Source organism: Oncorhynchus gorbuscha, linkage group LG05, assembly GCF_021184085.1.
Source record: "Oncorhynchus gorbuscha isolate QuinsamMale2020 ecotype Even-year linkage group LG05, OgorEven_v1.0, whole genome shotgun sequence".
Lineage (NCBI taxonomy): Eukaryota > Metazoa > Chordata > Actinopteri > Salmoniformes > Salmonidae > Oncorhynchus > Oncorhynchus gorbuscha.
Genome location: NC_060177.1, coordinates 78310993 through 78325612, shown reverse-complemented (window position 1 = coordinate 78325612; position 14620 = coordinate 78310993). Strand labels below are relative to the sequence as shown.

General features: G+C 45.5%; 2 protein-coding genes across 2 annotated transcripts; both read right to left on the bottom strand.

Moving 5' to 3' along the window:
- Positions 1 to 272: 272 nt before the first annotated feature.
- LOC124035266 (gamma-glutamyl hydrolase) lies at positions 273 to 5180 on the bottom strand. Its single transcript, XM_046348715.1, has 9 exons — positions 4343 to 5180; positions 3720 to 3834; positions 2459 to 2509; positions 2255 to 2339; positions 1968 to 2106; positions 1511 to 1617; positions 1319 to 1412; positions 853 to 990; positions 273 to 673 (listed from the first exon to the last, which is right to left on the bottom strand). Exons 1-9 carry the CDS (start codon positions 4542 to 4544, stop codon positions 555 to 557), a joined length of 1050 nt encoding a protein of 349 aa, XP_046204671.1. The 5' UTR covers positions 4545 to 5180; the 3' UTR covers positions 273 to 554.
- A 1348-nt stretch (positions 5181 to 6528) lies between these two features.
- Positions 6529 to 11231, bottom strand: LOC124035265 (dual specificity protein phosphatase 26-like). The gene is made up of 4 exons (XM_046348714.1): positions 11196 to 11231; positions 10687 to 10824; positions 9982 to 10193; positions 6529 to 7321 (listed from the first exon to the last, which is right to left on the bottom strand). Exons 3-4 carry the CDS (start codon positions 10088 to 10090, stop codon positions 7110 to 7112), a joined length of 321 nt encoding a protein of 106 aa, XP_046204670.1. The 5' UTR covers positions 10091 to 10193; positions 10687 to 10824; positions 11196 to 11231; the 3' UTR covers positions 6529 to 7109.
- Between the last annotated feature and the right edge of the window lie 3389 nt (positions 11232 to 14620).

The following is a 14620-nucleotide window of genomic DNA, read 5'->3' as shown; positions in this document are numbered from 1 at the left end:
TGCCAAATTCTCTCAAAAGACTTGAGTGGCTTATGGTAGAGAAATTAACATTACATTCTTTGGCAACAGCTCTGGTGGACATTCCTGCAGTCAGCATGCTAATTGCACGCTCCCTCAAAACTTGAGACATCTGTGGTATTGTGTTGTGTGACAAAACTGGACATTTTTAGAGTGGCCTTTTATTGTCCCCAGTACAAGGTGCATCTGTGTAATGATCATGCTGTTTAATCAGCTTATCTGCCACACCTGTCAGGTGGATGGATTATCTTGGCAAAGGAGAAATGCAAAGGAAAATTGGCAAAGGGACATTTCTGGGATATTTTATTTCAGCTCATGAAATATGGTACCAACACTTTACATGTTGCGTTTATATTTTTGTTCAGTGTAGATTGGGCCAGAAGGTTGAATTCATTCAACAATAAGAATTTACGTCCAACAGCAATCTCCAGCAATTTACGCCCAACATCAATTAGTGCCCATGGTAAACTTCTCATAACATCCCATAATAACATCAGGGATGAATTATAGAGTTGTGAGGGCAGAACTTCAACATCTCAGAAGAAGTAGATCTGCTCGTATCCAGTGAAGTTGCCAGCGTAGGTTGGTGTGTAGTTGTATATGAGTGACACGGCCTCTTCCTCAGGCTGGTCGAAGTGATGCATACTTCTCCTGCCTTTTAACACAGAATAAAACTGTATTGTGCATCCAAAAGGCCAAATTTCACGATTTACGAAACCTCACTAGTTAACACTACACTGTCATAAAATAACATGTACAATACAATATACTGTATCTGTCTGACTGTAAAGAACACAACGATTAAACTTCAATAGGTGTGATCTGATTACCCACCTTCATTGACAAAGAACTCAGCCAGTAGCGAGGCCACGCGTACAGCGCCTGAGGAGTGGGGGAAGTTGAGTTTGGGGTCCCACTGGAAACGGTTCACCTCAGGATGCCACTGGACCCCATAGAAGGGGTAGGTCCTCCCTGGGGGGGGAAGACAGTTCCAAACTCAACACAGGATCTCACGTTACCTTATGACAGCGAGCAGACTACACCCTATTTCCTTAGATGTCCTTCCTGGTGGTGAGCAATCAGAGCAATAGTATCATTACACTATACAATTTAGTGAATACAATTATTATAATGATAACAACCATTCATATGTACAGCATAGCTCATACAGATTATGCAGCCCACCCAAACTGCTTTATGCAAAAAACTATGTAAATCACTGTGATCTTTTACAGGCCCATTTTATTCATTGAATGGATGACACATTGAAAACTGTAATTCTACTTGTAGTTGATTATACCTTCCATGGTTGAGACAAAGATGGCACCATTTTCAGCTGTGTTCGTGGACAAGATGGAGAAGAAACTTTGTAACTTCTCATTTTCCTTGAATGTCTGTAAGCAAAGGAGTTAATAGTCAACACCAGTACAGAGTCATATTGTGTTCAACAGAGCTGTACACTAACCAATACTCATTTGAAATCTGATTGCACCTTCATGGTCACTCCATATTGGTGAAAATTCCCTGTCAAAGCTTCCTGGGATAATGCCTTCATGACGTCACTGGGGAACCCCTGAAACATTTGACTGGAATGGGCCTCTGCAGGAAGAGAGGAAAGACATTCCAATGTAGTTCTTTAGGTTACAACCATAGGGAGCAAAACTCATTCAAGAGGAAGCATAAATGCACTACGTGAAGATAGAAACTGTTTTACAATAAGTGTGGGAGTTGTCAGGATGTAGTTTCCCTCATGAGCTTCATTGAAATGTTGACATAAGACCACTCTTCTTCTGTATTCTCTGCCCTCCAGTGGTCCATTTTAGCATGTGCATCATTAGGAAGTCTTCAGACCATTCAGTCTATGCTTCAGACCCAGTATCAAACCGTATCCTTGACCTTATTCTTAGCACTTGACTCCCCTACAGAGGTGTGAAAGGATTGGGCCATACCTTTGGTGAGGTTCAGGGGAAGGGCCATGTTCTCAGCTGTGGTTTTGGTCAGCAGGTTCTCTCCAGCCACCAGACAAGTCAGCAGTTGCATCCCTAGACATGTGCCCCAGATAGGAAAGGAGTCTCCAGCATCATTGGCCTGAAACAAGGGAACACATCAGTAAATTAGACACTTTTGGGATAATGTGAGATGTTTACTGATGGTAAACATACATACAATCAAATGGACAGATGTAAAAAGAGGCCTAGACAGACAGTAGCCAGCTTTGTTCAGCAGCACCACTGACCTTGAGGGCAAGCCTGTAGAAGATCCCTGCCACCTTTGCAAAGTCTGACGTCTCGAGATCTGACGAACCTCCGATGAGTAGCAGGCTGTGAGATTAATCAATCAATAAATCAATCAATCATTTTACATTGGTTTGCAATCACGTAAAAACAATAAAATACACACAATTCCTATATAGGAAAGAAATTCTAATACAATAGCTTACCCATTAATTGACTTGAAAATCTTCTCATACTCGGCAGTACTTTGAGTCAACCTGTAGGAGAGGAACAGGCACTGATTAAAAGGGGTAAAGCTTTTGAAGGTTTGAGAAATACATTTTGGATGACCAGCCATGCACAGTTATAGGCTGCTATGTTCAATATGTTATTTCCAGGATGTGCCCCCTCTCAAATGTTCTCTACTTTTGCACATGTTTGATAGTGATTGTCATCAGATCGTCAACCAAAGCCTAATATTATCTCAAGGGGACCTGACTTAACAAACAACGCATTTACTTTATTTCATAAACAAAGTTATGCAATGCCCAATGCCCCTGTGTGAAAAAGGAATTGTCCCCTTACACTCAATAACTGGTTGTCACCAGTTGCCAGCTTTAGCTGTAATGACTCCTGTAGTTTTTTTTCTCCCAAAATTCGTGGTAACCAATTCGCTGCAACTCCTGTACGGACTCCGAAACACAACCCAACCAAGCCGCACTGCTTCTTGACACAATGCACATCCAACCTGTACACCTGGCGTCCTGGTCAGCTCCCAGCCCGTGCACGATGAGACAAACCCTCTCTGCCAGCCAAACCCTCCCTGACCCGGATGACGCTGCACCAATTGTGCGCTGCCCCATGGGCCTCTCGGTCGCGGCCAGCTGCGACAGAGCCTGGGCTCGTACACAGAATCTCTGGTGGCACAGCTAGCACAATTGCAATGCAGTGCCTTAGACCACTGCGCCACCCGGGAGGCCCATCTTCCTGTAGTTGTTGATCAGTCTCTCATGTCGCTGTGGATTAATTTTGGCCCTCTCTTCCATGCAGAACTGCTTTAACTCAGCTAAGTCGCTCTGGATAAGAGCGTCTGCTAAATGACTTAAATGTAAATGTAAATGTACATTTGTGGGTTTTCAAGCGTGAACTGTTTGTTTGAAGTCCCGCCACAACATCTCAATTGGGATAAGGTCTGGACCAAAACATCAAATGTGTTGCCTTTTAGCCATTTTCATCTAGAATTGATTGTGTGTTTTGGATCATTGTCTTGCTTTATGACCCAGTTGTGTTTTGGTTGAAGATCTGATAACATTCACTATCAAGAATATGCAAAAATAGATAATCTGAAAGGAGCAAATCCTTTTTACGGCAGTGTAGATGTAATATTGGTATGTACCCCCTTGGGGTATGGATTTTGCTTTGTCCATGAAACAGAGGAAAAAGGATACTTATCAAAAGTGAGAAGTTGAGAACTTTATGTCGGCCTACCTGATAGGTGCCACTCTACTTCCCGCTGACTCTATATACTTGACATAGGAAGCAGGGATGTAGGTCTTTCCAAACGGCTTCATCACATCATCTTCTACTTCTTGAGTTAAAATTCCTGTGGGACATACAGACATTATAAGCTACAGTCCATACCAGTATCCATCCATCAGGACTTCTCAAAAAGTTCCAGTGAAGTTTGATGAGAGTATCTGTAGACTACATAATGAGCAAAAGTAATTCACTGTCTTCAGTTTCTGCCTTTAGAGTCCATTAATTTTCATTCATATATAAATTCTATAACAATTTCAATTTAGCATGTATTGACTTTATTCCTCTTCAAAACAAAGTTATTGCTCTATGCAACCTAATTGTTATTTTTAGCTAAATTCCATATTCATTCATGTACATTTGAGTCGAAAACCAATTTAGCTGTATATTAACACAAGTTCTTCTTACCCATCAAAACTCAATTTTTGTACAGGGTATTTATAATGTATTGTCGGTGTTCCTCTGACTGTTTGTAATGTTTGTACCGTTGTATACAATTTGTTAGTTTTTTCTATATTGTATTTTCTTTAAATCGTTTTACCCAACAACAAAAAACGATTTTTTTTTTTACGCACCAATAATCGGTCGGTTGTTGACTGGACCCGGCTGTCGTCTCGTCGGTAATGAGTCGCTCCACGGGACAAAAATTACAGGTAAACACAACACCACAGTGAGTAACATTTTCTCACAGTTCAGGTCGAACAGATCTGCCTCCCTGTATGACAGTGTGTTATTAAAAACTAAAAAGGAGGAAGCACTTATAGAAAAAGCCTGCATGACAACTCCTACACAGTGTGCAAGGGGGAAGTCAGGAGATTCCAGTTTAACATGTGAGATTTCTTGAAGCACACGGTCCTGTGCACTATTGTATTGTCAGGTAATAATATCGGTAATTCCACCAGACAAACATATTTATCAGGTGGTTAATTGAGCCATAACATAATTGGAAATGGAGACTCCTTTGTTGCAAAATGTGTATGTGGTCATTGTTTGCATTAGCTGGCAAGTCCCAGATGATACAATAATGAGCCACATCATATCTAGCAGTGGAACCAGGTAATTCTGTTTTAAAGGCCCAGTGCCGATTTTCCTGTGTTTTATATACACTATATATACACTATATTGTCATCACCAGGCGGTAAATTCGTTTAATAGACCAATAAGAAAGAGTTCCAAACCTCTCTGCCAATAACAACTAGTTTTCAGTTTCCCCCTCCCACCTCAGACCACTCCCAGACAGTCCTAGCCAAATTATTGATTGAGAAATGTATCTGTGATTATATCTAGGTTTGTTTCTTTATAACAATTTTAATTAAAAACAATCACAGTAAGCTAGTTAGTTTTGACCCAGAAATCAAATCAAATGTATTTATAAAGCCCTTCTTACATCAGCTGATATCTCAAAGTGCTGTACAGAAACCGAGCCTAAAACCCAAAACAGCAAGCAATGCAGGTGTAGAAGCACGGTGGCTAGGAAAAACTCCCTAGAAAGGCCGAAACCTAGAGAGGAACCAGGCTATGAGGGGTGGCCAGTCCTCTTCTGGCTGTGCCGGGTGGAGATTATAACAGAACATGGCCAAGATGTTCAAACGTTCATAGATGACCAGCAAGATCAAATAGTAATAATCACAGTGGTTGTTGAGGGTGCAACAGGTCAGCACCTCAGGAGTAAATGTCAGTTGGCTTTTCATAGCCGATCATTCAGAGTATCTCTACCACTCCTGTTGTCTCTAGAGAGTTGAAAACAGCAAGTCTGGGACATGTAGCGTGTCCGGTGAACAGGTCAGGGTTCCATAGCCGCAGGCAGAAGAGTTGAAACTGGAGCAGCAGCACGGCCAGGTGGACTGGAGACAGCAAGGAGTCATCATGCCATGTAGTCCTGAGGCATGGTCCTAGGGCTCAGATCCTCAGAAAGAAAGAGAGAATTAGAGAGCATACTTAAATTCACACAGGACACCGGATAAGACAGGAGAAATACTCCAGATATAACAGACTGACCCTAGCCCCCCAGCACAAACTACTGCAGCATAAATACTGGAGGCTGAGACAGGAGGGGTCGGAAGACACTGCGGCCCCATCCAATGATACCCCCAGACAGGGCCAAACAGGAAGGATATAACCCCACCCACTTTGCCAAAGTACAGCCCCCACACCACTGGAGGGATATCTTCAACCACCAACTTACCTTCCTGAGACAAGGCCGAGTATAACCCACAAAGATCTCCGCCACGGCACAACCCAAGGGGGGATGCCAACCCGGACAGGAAGATCACGTCGGTGACTTAACCCACTCAAGTGGCGCACCCCTCCTAGGGACGGCATGAAAGAGCACCAGTATGCCAGTGACTCAGCCCCCGTAATAGGGTTAGAGGCAGAGAATCCCAGTGGAGAGAGGGGAACCGGCCAGGCAGAGACAGCAAGGGCAGTTCGTTGCTCCAGTGCCTTTCCGTTCACCTTCATTACTCCTGGGCCAGACTACACTCAATCATAGGACCTACTGAAGAAATGAGTCTTCAATAAAGACTTAAAGGTTGAGACCGAGTCGGTGTGATTTAATATTGAGATAAAACGGATGGATTGGACCTTTAAAGGCCAGTAGAGGATAGGCTCCTTTACAGATGAACCGACGCCATGATGTTGAGATGTGGAGGTACAGTATTTATGCCATGGAGCATGGTGTCATGCTGGGAGAAAATAGAGAAGTCACAGGTTCTGTGGTTGGAACCCGGAGCTTCTGCAACACAAGGAAGAAACAGGGAAGTACTAGGAAAATGTATACACACATACTTTAATATGTCATAGTAATTTCATACTCATATCAGCTTGAAACATACAAAATACTCAATAAACAAATGTATGTTGCCGAAAATGTGTACAGCACAAGCTTAAGTTACAGTAGGCTACATAATATTGCCACTTATTTGCCAATAAGACAGGTTTATCAAGTTTGACCTCCAAACGATCAGCGGTCTTATCTCTAAAGGGAGGTATGTAAAAATAATTCTACAGCCAGACACTGCTAGGAAAAGCAGAACATGGAATACAGCTAAACTTTGAATACTGGGAACTAGAATGCAAGTCTCCCACATAGCCTTCACCAATTTAAAGGAAAATTACACTCAAACTATATTTTGGTATTTGTTTCATTAGTCCACTGCTGGTACAGTACCAAAATGTTTTGCATGTCAGCAAATACATTTTCAAGATATAGAACTTTGAAAATACAGAAAGTGTCACAGTATGATTCTTTTTTTAGAAATGTTTCCCAAAAAAGAAAAGGTTTGTGACCCACTGCTCAAATAGACGAAAGAGAATAGAATAGAAGCTGATATAATCAGTCTTCTAGATGTAGGTAGTGTTGCGGAGGTGGCCATACAGTTTGGTGTCCAGGTTGATGAGTTGTCGGAGGAAGCCTCTGTTGGGGATCACACCGCGGTTGTCCTTCACGGCGCAGATGGCATCCACCAAGGTCAGGTTCTGTCTCAGCATCAGGTAGGCAAGAACCAGGGTGGCTGAACGACTCACCCCCACTGCACAGTGCACCAGCACTATACCTGAGGGAGAGGTGGGGGGGTAAGAGGGTAGAAAGAGGGAGAGGTGGGGTGGTAGAGGGTAGAAAGAGGGAGGGTGGGGGGTAGAAAGAGGGAGAGGTGGGGTGGTAGAGGGTAGAAAGAGGGAGGGTGGGCAGTAGAAAGAGAGAGAGGTGGGGAGGTAGGGGGTAGAAAGAGGGAGAGGTGGGGGTAGAAAGAGGGAGAGGTGGGGGTAGAAAGAGGGAGAGGTGGAGGTAAGAAAGAGGGAGAGGTAGAAAGAGGGAGAGAGGGGGTAGAAAGAGGGAGAGGTGGGAGGGTAGAAAGAGGGAGAGGTGGGAGGGTAGAAAGAGGGAGAGGTGGGAGGGTAGAATGAGGGAGAGGAGGGAGGGTAGGGGGTAGAAAGAGGGAGGGTGGGGGGTAGAAAGAGGGAGAGGTGGGAGGGTAGAAAGAGGGAGAGGTGGGAGGGTAGAAAGAGGGAGATGTGGGAGGGTAGAAAGAGGGAGATGTGGGAGGGTAGAAAGAGGGAGAGGAGGGAGGGTAGAAAGAGGGAGAGGTGGGAGGGTAGAAAGAGGGAGCGAGAGGGTAGAAGGAGGTAGAGGTGAGGGGGAAAGAAAGAGGGAGAGGAGGGAGGGTAGGGGGTAGAAAGGGGGAGGGTGGGCGGTAGAAAGAGAGAGAGGTGGGGGGTAGAAAGAGGGAGAGGTGGGAGGGTAGAAAGAGGGAGAGGTGGGAGGGTAGAAAGAGGGAGAGGTGAGGGGGTAGAAAGAGGGAGAGGTGGGGGGGGAGAAAGAGGGAGAGGTGGGGGGAAGAAAGAGGGATAGGTGGGGGGGGGAGAAAGAGGGAGAGGTGAGGGGATAGAAAGAGGGAGAGGTGAGGGGGAAGAAAGAGGGAGAAGTGGGGGGTAGAAAGAGGGATAGGTGAGGGAGAGGTGAGGGGAAGAAAGAGGGAGAGGTGGGGGGTAGAAAGAGGGAGAGGTAGAGGTAGAAAGAGGGAGAGGTGGGGGGTAGAGGGTATAAAGAGGGAGAGGTGGGGGGTAGGGAGAGGGAGAGGTGGGGGGTAGAGGGTAGAAAGAGGGAGAGGTGGGGGTAGAGGGTAGAAAGAGGGAGAGGTGGGGTGGTAGAGTGTAGAAAGAGGGAGAGGAGGGGGTAGAAAGAGGGAGAGGTGGGGGGTAGAAAGAGGGAGAGGTGGGGGTAGAAAGAGGGAGAGGTGGGGGGTAGGGAGAAGGAGAGGTGGGGGGTAGAGGGTAGAAAGAGTGGAGGGGTAGGTGGGGGTAGAAAGAGGGAGAGGTGGGGGGTAGAAAGAGGGAGTGGTGGGGGAAGAAAGAGGGAGAGGTGGGAGGGTAGAGGTTCGAAAGAGGGAGAGGTGAGGGGGAAGAAAGAGGGAGAGGTGAGGGGGAAGAAAGAGGGAGAGTTGAGGGGGAAGAAAGAGGGAGAGGTGGGAGGGTAGAAAGAGGGAGAGGTGGGGGGTAGAAAGAGGGAGAGGTAAGGGGTAGAAAGAGGGAGAGGTGGGGGGTAGGGAGAAGGAGAGATGGGGGTAGAGGGTAGAAAGAGTGGAGGGTAGGTGGGGGTAGAAAGAGGGAGAGGTGGTGGGGGAAGAAAGAGGGAGAGGTGGGAGGGTAGAGGTTCGAAAGAGGGAGAGGTGAGGGGGAAGAAAGAGGGAGAGGTGAGGGGGAAGAAAGAGGGAGAGTTGAGGGGGAAGAAAGAGGGAGAGGTGGGAGGGTAGAAAGAGGGAGAGGTGGGGGGTAGAAAGAGGGAGAGGTAAGGGGTAGAAAGAGGGAGAGGTGGGGGTAGGGAGAAGGAGAGGTGGGGGGTAGAGGGTAGAAAGAGTGGAGGGGTAGGTGGGGGTAGAAAGAGGGAGAGGTGGGGGGTAGAAAGAGGGAGTGGTGGGGGAAGAAAGAGGGAGAGGTGGGAGGGTAGAGGTTCGAAAGAGGGAGAGGTGAGGGGGAAGAAAGAGGGAGAGGTGAGGGGGAAGAAAGAGGGAGAGGTGGGAGGGTAGAAAGAGGGAGAGGTGGGGGGGTAGAAAGAGGGAGAAGTAAGGGGTAGAAAAAGGGAGAGGTGGGGGTAGAGGGTAGAGAACATGGATTTTTCCCATTAAGCACAGTGTGGTACTGTAACTTCCCCTCTGGAAACTCCTGCTTCCTTTCAGTGTGACCTTTCACTGCGTTGCAGATAGAAATGTCATGTTTGCATAGGAAACAATTCTTTGACATGTACAATGCACATTTCATCATACACTTGGCCATACCACACTTTTAACATTATACAGGCATTTTCCATTGGAACAATGTATTACTCTGTAACAAGCTAGAACATACAATAAACGATGAAGTACTTTAGTACAATCAATGAGGCAGTACTTAACTTTTAAACTCCCCTTTTGAACTTCCACTTTGGAGTCCCAAAGCGCGGCGAACAATTGGCCTAGCATCGTCCGGGTTTGGCCAGGGTAGGCAGGCCGTCATTGTAAATAAGAATTAGTTCTTAACTGACTTGCCTAGTTAAAGGCTCAATTTAAAAAAATACTTCCACTCACCTCTTCCTCTGAACAAGCCCTTGATCTGGACTTCCACTCACCTCCACTGAACAAGCCCTTGATCTGGACTTCCACTCACCTCCACTGAACAAGCCCTTGATCTGGACTTCCACTCACCTCCACTGAACAAGCCCCTGGTCTGGACTTCCACTCACCTCCTCCACTGAGGGCCCTGTGGATGAAGTCTGCTGCAGTCTGGAAGTTGACACTCATGTCAAAGTTACAGGAGTCATGAGCCTCGATGCCAAAGTATTTGATGTTCATTCCCAGGTAAGTCTCCGCACCGTCTCTCCGTTTACTGTGGTTTGCATTCAAGACGTGGGTGACATGATGGTTGGCCAACTGGCGGACATTCGTAGCACTGTCCCTATGAAAACCACAAGTTTCAAAATTATTCAAAAACAGTATCGCATAACTATGAAAATGGTTTGCACATGTTGAGGACAAGATTAGAATAAACAAATAAATGCAGTCTACAATGAACAAGTAACAATTTCCAGGTCTGTTGACACTGAGGCCTTACGTTTATGCTAGATCTATATAGATTGCCAGATATTTGCTCTTATCCAATCTGATATTAAGAATTCACACTACTGAGGTCCACATTGGGAACTATTATCAGATAAACCTATGCACTTTCCCAACACTGAACACACTCAAGTTACTTTAGAGGGCCCAAGCATTTAAAAACTGATTTATGATCAGCTCCCCTTACACACATCAGAGCCTTGTCCAAATGATGCGTTGGATTAGTCTCTATGGAGCCGACAACATACAAAATTCTTGTCCACTTAAAGTGACCCTAGGTTAAATTCCAGTGTCAACCAATATGAAAGGAAAAGTATTGTCACTGCACTTACTGGTCTCCAACGTAAAGTCTGGGCCATACTTCGTCTGCATGGCTGTTGATGGCTTTCCCAGTGAACAGGAGTCGTTCCAGTTCCAACACAGCCAGCCCTGGTGAACTCAGGTCAATCTCCACCTTACGAGGAGGGGGTCTGTCGTTCCAGGACGGGGGGAGTTTGGAGGTAAAAGACATTTTGTTCTGCTTTTAAAATATCTGATATAGCTCTGATACAATACCTCTGCAGGTTACATACAAATCCAGTTTTTCTTCAAAATGGTTTGAAGCCCAGTCCGAGAATGAAGATAATTAAACAATATATATGTTGCAGCTGCTGCGTTTTGCTGGAACCGGACCTGGGAAAGAACAGTGTAAATGAGCCCTACTGTATAAAGGATCTTGTCTATCACTATGCAAGGGAGACAGACTACATCTCCATACTTCTTTCTAGAGCAGCAAAAGTAATGATTGTAGGTTTGCTTCACAGGGATCCTAAAGAGAGTTGAACAGGTGTAGGTTTTATACCGGCGCTTTGCTTCAGAGTTGCTCGCTCCTGGGAGTCTTCAGAGCCATCTGATGCCCTGTCCCATAAATCAAATTCAAGGCGTTTTTCACAAGGCTCGCAGAGACTGTTTTGCTTTCGCATCAAAATAGCTACCTATTTAAAGATCTGAAAGCTAGTTGGCAGGCAAGGGTGTATGTGCCTCCGTCTCAACTTCACCAAAATACATTCATTTAATTTTTCTCATGGCTAGTCATTCTGAGATAGGGTTTCTTTAGGGAGGTAAACTAATCACAGAATGAATGACAGAATACATTAAATCCATAGAGAAAATACAGTACCAGTCGAAAGTTTGGACACCTATTGGTTTTTCTTTATTTGTACTATTTTCTACATTGTAGAATAATAGTGAAGACATCAAAACTATGAAATAACACATATGGAATCATGTAGTAACCAAAAAAGTGTTAAATCAATCCAAATATATTTTAGATTATTCAAAAGCAGCCACCCTTTGATTTGATGACAGCTTTGCACACGCTTGGCATTCTCTCAACCAGCTTCATGAGGAATGGTTTTCCAACAGTCTTGAAGGAGCTCCCACATATGCTAAGCACTTGTTGGCTGCTTTTCCTTCACGCTGCGGTCCAACTGATCTCAAACCGTCTCAATTGAGTTGAGGTCGGGTGATGTAGAGGCCAGGTCATCTGATGTAGCACTCCATCACTCCTTCTTGGTCAAATAGCCCTTACACAGCCTTAAGGTATGTTGGGTCATTGTCCTCAAATCAAATCAACTTTTATTTGTCACATACACTTGGTTAGCAGAATGCGAGTGTAGCGAAATGCTTGTGCTTCTAGTTCCGACAATGCAGTAATAACCAACAAGTAATCTAGCTAACAATTCCAAAACTACTACCTTATAGACACAAGTGTAAGGGGATAAGAATATATAAATAGATATATGAGTGAGTGATGGTACAGAGCGGCATAGGCAAGATACAGTAGATGGTATTGAGTGCAGTATATACATATGATATGAGTGTGTAAACAAAGTGGCATAGTTAAAGTGGCTAGTGAAACATGTATTACATAAAGATGCAGTAGATGATATAGAGTACAGTATATACATATACATATGAGATGAATAATGTAGGGTATGTAAACATCATATTAGGTAGCATTGTTTAAAGTGGCTAGTGATATATTTTACATCATTTCCCATCAATTCCCATTATTAAAGTGGCTGGAGTTGAGTCAGTGTGTTGGCAGCAGCCACTCAATGTTAGTGGTGGCTGTTTAACAGTCTGATGGCCTTGAGATAGAAGCTGTTTTTCAGTCTCTCGGTCCCAGCTTTGATGCACCTGTACTGACTTCGCCTTCTGGATGATAGCGGGGTGAACAGGCAGTGGTTCGGGTGGTTGTTGTCCTTGATGATCTTTATGGCCTTCCTGTGACAAGTTTGTGACTGCTTTTGGTGACAAGCCAAATTTCTTCAGCCTCCTGAGGTTGAAGAGGCGCTGCTGCGCCTTCTTCACGATGCTGTCTGTGTGGGTGGACCAATTCAGTTTGTCTGTGATGTGTACACCAAGGAACTTAAAACTTACTACCCTCTCCACTACTCTCCCACCAATGTGGATAGGGGGGTGTTCCCTCTGCTGTTTCCTGAAGTCCACAATCATCTCCTTAGTTTTGTTGACGTTGAGTGTGAGGTTATTTTCCTGACACCACACTCCGAGGGCCCTCACCTCCTCCCTGTAGGCCGTCTCGTCGTTGTTGGTAATCAAGCCTACCACTGTTGTGTCGTCCGCAAACTTGATGATTGAGTTGGAGGCGTGCGTGGCCACGCAGTCGTGGGTGAACAGGGAGTACAGGAGAGGGCTCAGAACGCACCCTTGTGGGGCCCCAGTGTTGAGGATCAGTGGGGTGGAAATGTTGTTGCCTACCCTCACCACCTGGGGGCGGCCCGTCAGGAAGTCCAGTTGCACAGGGCGGGGTCGAGACCCAGGGTCTCGAGCTTGATGACGAGCTTGGAGGGCACTATGGTGTTAAATGCCGAGCTGTAGTCGATGAACAGCATTCTCACATAGGTATTCCTTCTTGTCCAGATGGGTTAGAGCAGTGTGCAGTGTGGTTGAGATTGCATCGTCTGTGGACCTATTTGGGCGGTAAGCAAATTGGAGTGGGTCTAGGGTGTCAGGTAGGGTGGAGGTGATATGGTCCTTGACTAGTCTCTCAAAGCACTCCATGATGACGGAAGTGAGTGCTACGGGGCGGTAGTCGTTTAGCTCAGTTACCTTAGCTTTCTTGGGAACAGGAACAATGGTGGCCCTCTTGAAGCATGTGGGAACAACAGACTGGGATAGGGATTGATTGAATATGTCCGTAAACACACCAGCTGGTCTGCGCATGCTCTGAGGGCGCGGCTGGGGATGCCGTCTGGGCCTGCAGCCTTGCGAGGGTTGACACGTTTAAATGTTTTCCTCACGTCGGCTGCAGTGAAGGAGAGTCCGCATGTTTTAGTTGCGTGCCGTGTCAGTGGCACTGTATTGTCCTCAAAGCGGGCAAAAAAGTTATTTAGTCTGCCTGGGAGCAAGACATCCTGGTCCGTGACTGGGCTGGTTTTCTTTTTGTAATCCGTGATTGACTGTAGACCCTGCCACATACCTCTTGTGTCTGAGCCGTTTTATTGAGATTCTACTTTGTCTCTATACTGACGCTTAGCTTGTTTGATTGCCTTGCGGAGGGAATAGTTACACTGTTTGTATTCGGTCATGTTTCCGGTCACCTTGCCCTGATTAAAAGCAGTGGTCTGGGCTTTCAGTTTCACGCGAATGCTGCCATCAATCCACGGTTTCTGGTTTGGGAATGTTTTAATCATTGCTATGGGAACGACATCTTCAACGCACGTTCGAATGAACTCGCTCACCGAATCAGCGTATTCGTCAATGTTGTTGTCTGACGCAATACGAAACATATCCCAGTCCACGTGATGGAAGCAGTCTTGGAGTGTGGAATCAGATTGGTCGGACCAGCGTCGAACAGACCTCAGCGCGGGAGCTTCTTGTTTTAGTTTCTGTCTGTAGGCAGGGATCAACAAAATGGAGTCGTGGTCAGCTTTTCCGAAAGGAGGGTGGGGCAGGGCCTTATATGCGTCGCGAAAGTTAGAATCGCAGTGATCCAAGGTTTTTCCAGCCCTGGTTGCGCAATCGATATGCTGATAAAATTTAGGGAGTCTTGTTTTCAGATTAGCCTTGTTAAAATCCCCAGCTACAATGAATGCAGCCTCCGGATAAATGGATTCCAGTTTGCAAAGAGTCAAATAAAGTTCGTTCAGAGCCATCGATGTGTCTGCTTGGGGGGGAATATATACGGCTGTGATTATAATCTAAGAGAATTCCCTTGGAAGATAATGCGGTCGACATTTGATTGTGAGGAATTCTAAATCA

Excerpts from the sequence above, each read along its gene's own strand:
- LOC124035266 (XM_046348715.1), bottom strand. The coding sequence starts at position 4,544 with ATGCAGGCTTTTTCTATAAGTGCTTCCTCCTTTTTAGTTTTTAATAAC. Across the intron at positions 2,107-2,254 it reads TCTACAGGCTTGCCCTCAAG|GCCAATGATGCTGGAGACTC; the intron begins GTCAGTGGTGCT and ends CCCTTGTTTCAG. Across the intron at positions 1,618-1,967 it reads TCCCCTGAACCTCACCAAAG|AGGCCCATTCCAGTCAAATG; the intron begins GTATGGCCCAAT and ends CTCTTCCTGCAG.
- LOC124035265 (XM_046348714.1), bottom strand. The coding sequence starts at position 10,090 with ATGAACATCAAATACTTTGGCATCGAGGCTCATGACTCCTGTAACTTT. Across the intron at positions 7,322-9,981 it reads CAGGGCCCTCAGTGGAGGAG|GTATAGTGCTGGTGCACTGT; the intron begins GTGAGTGGAAGT and ends CCTCTCCCTCAG.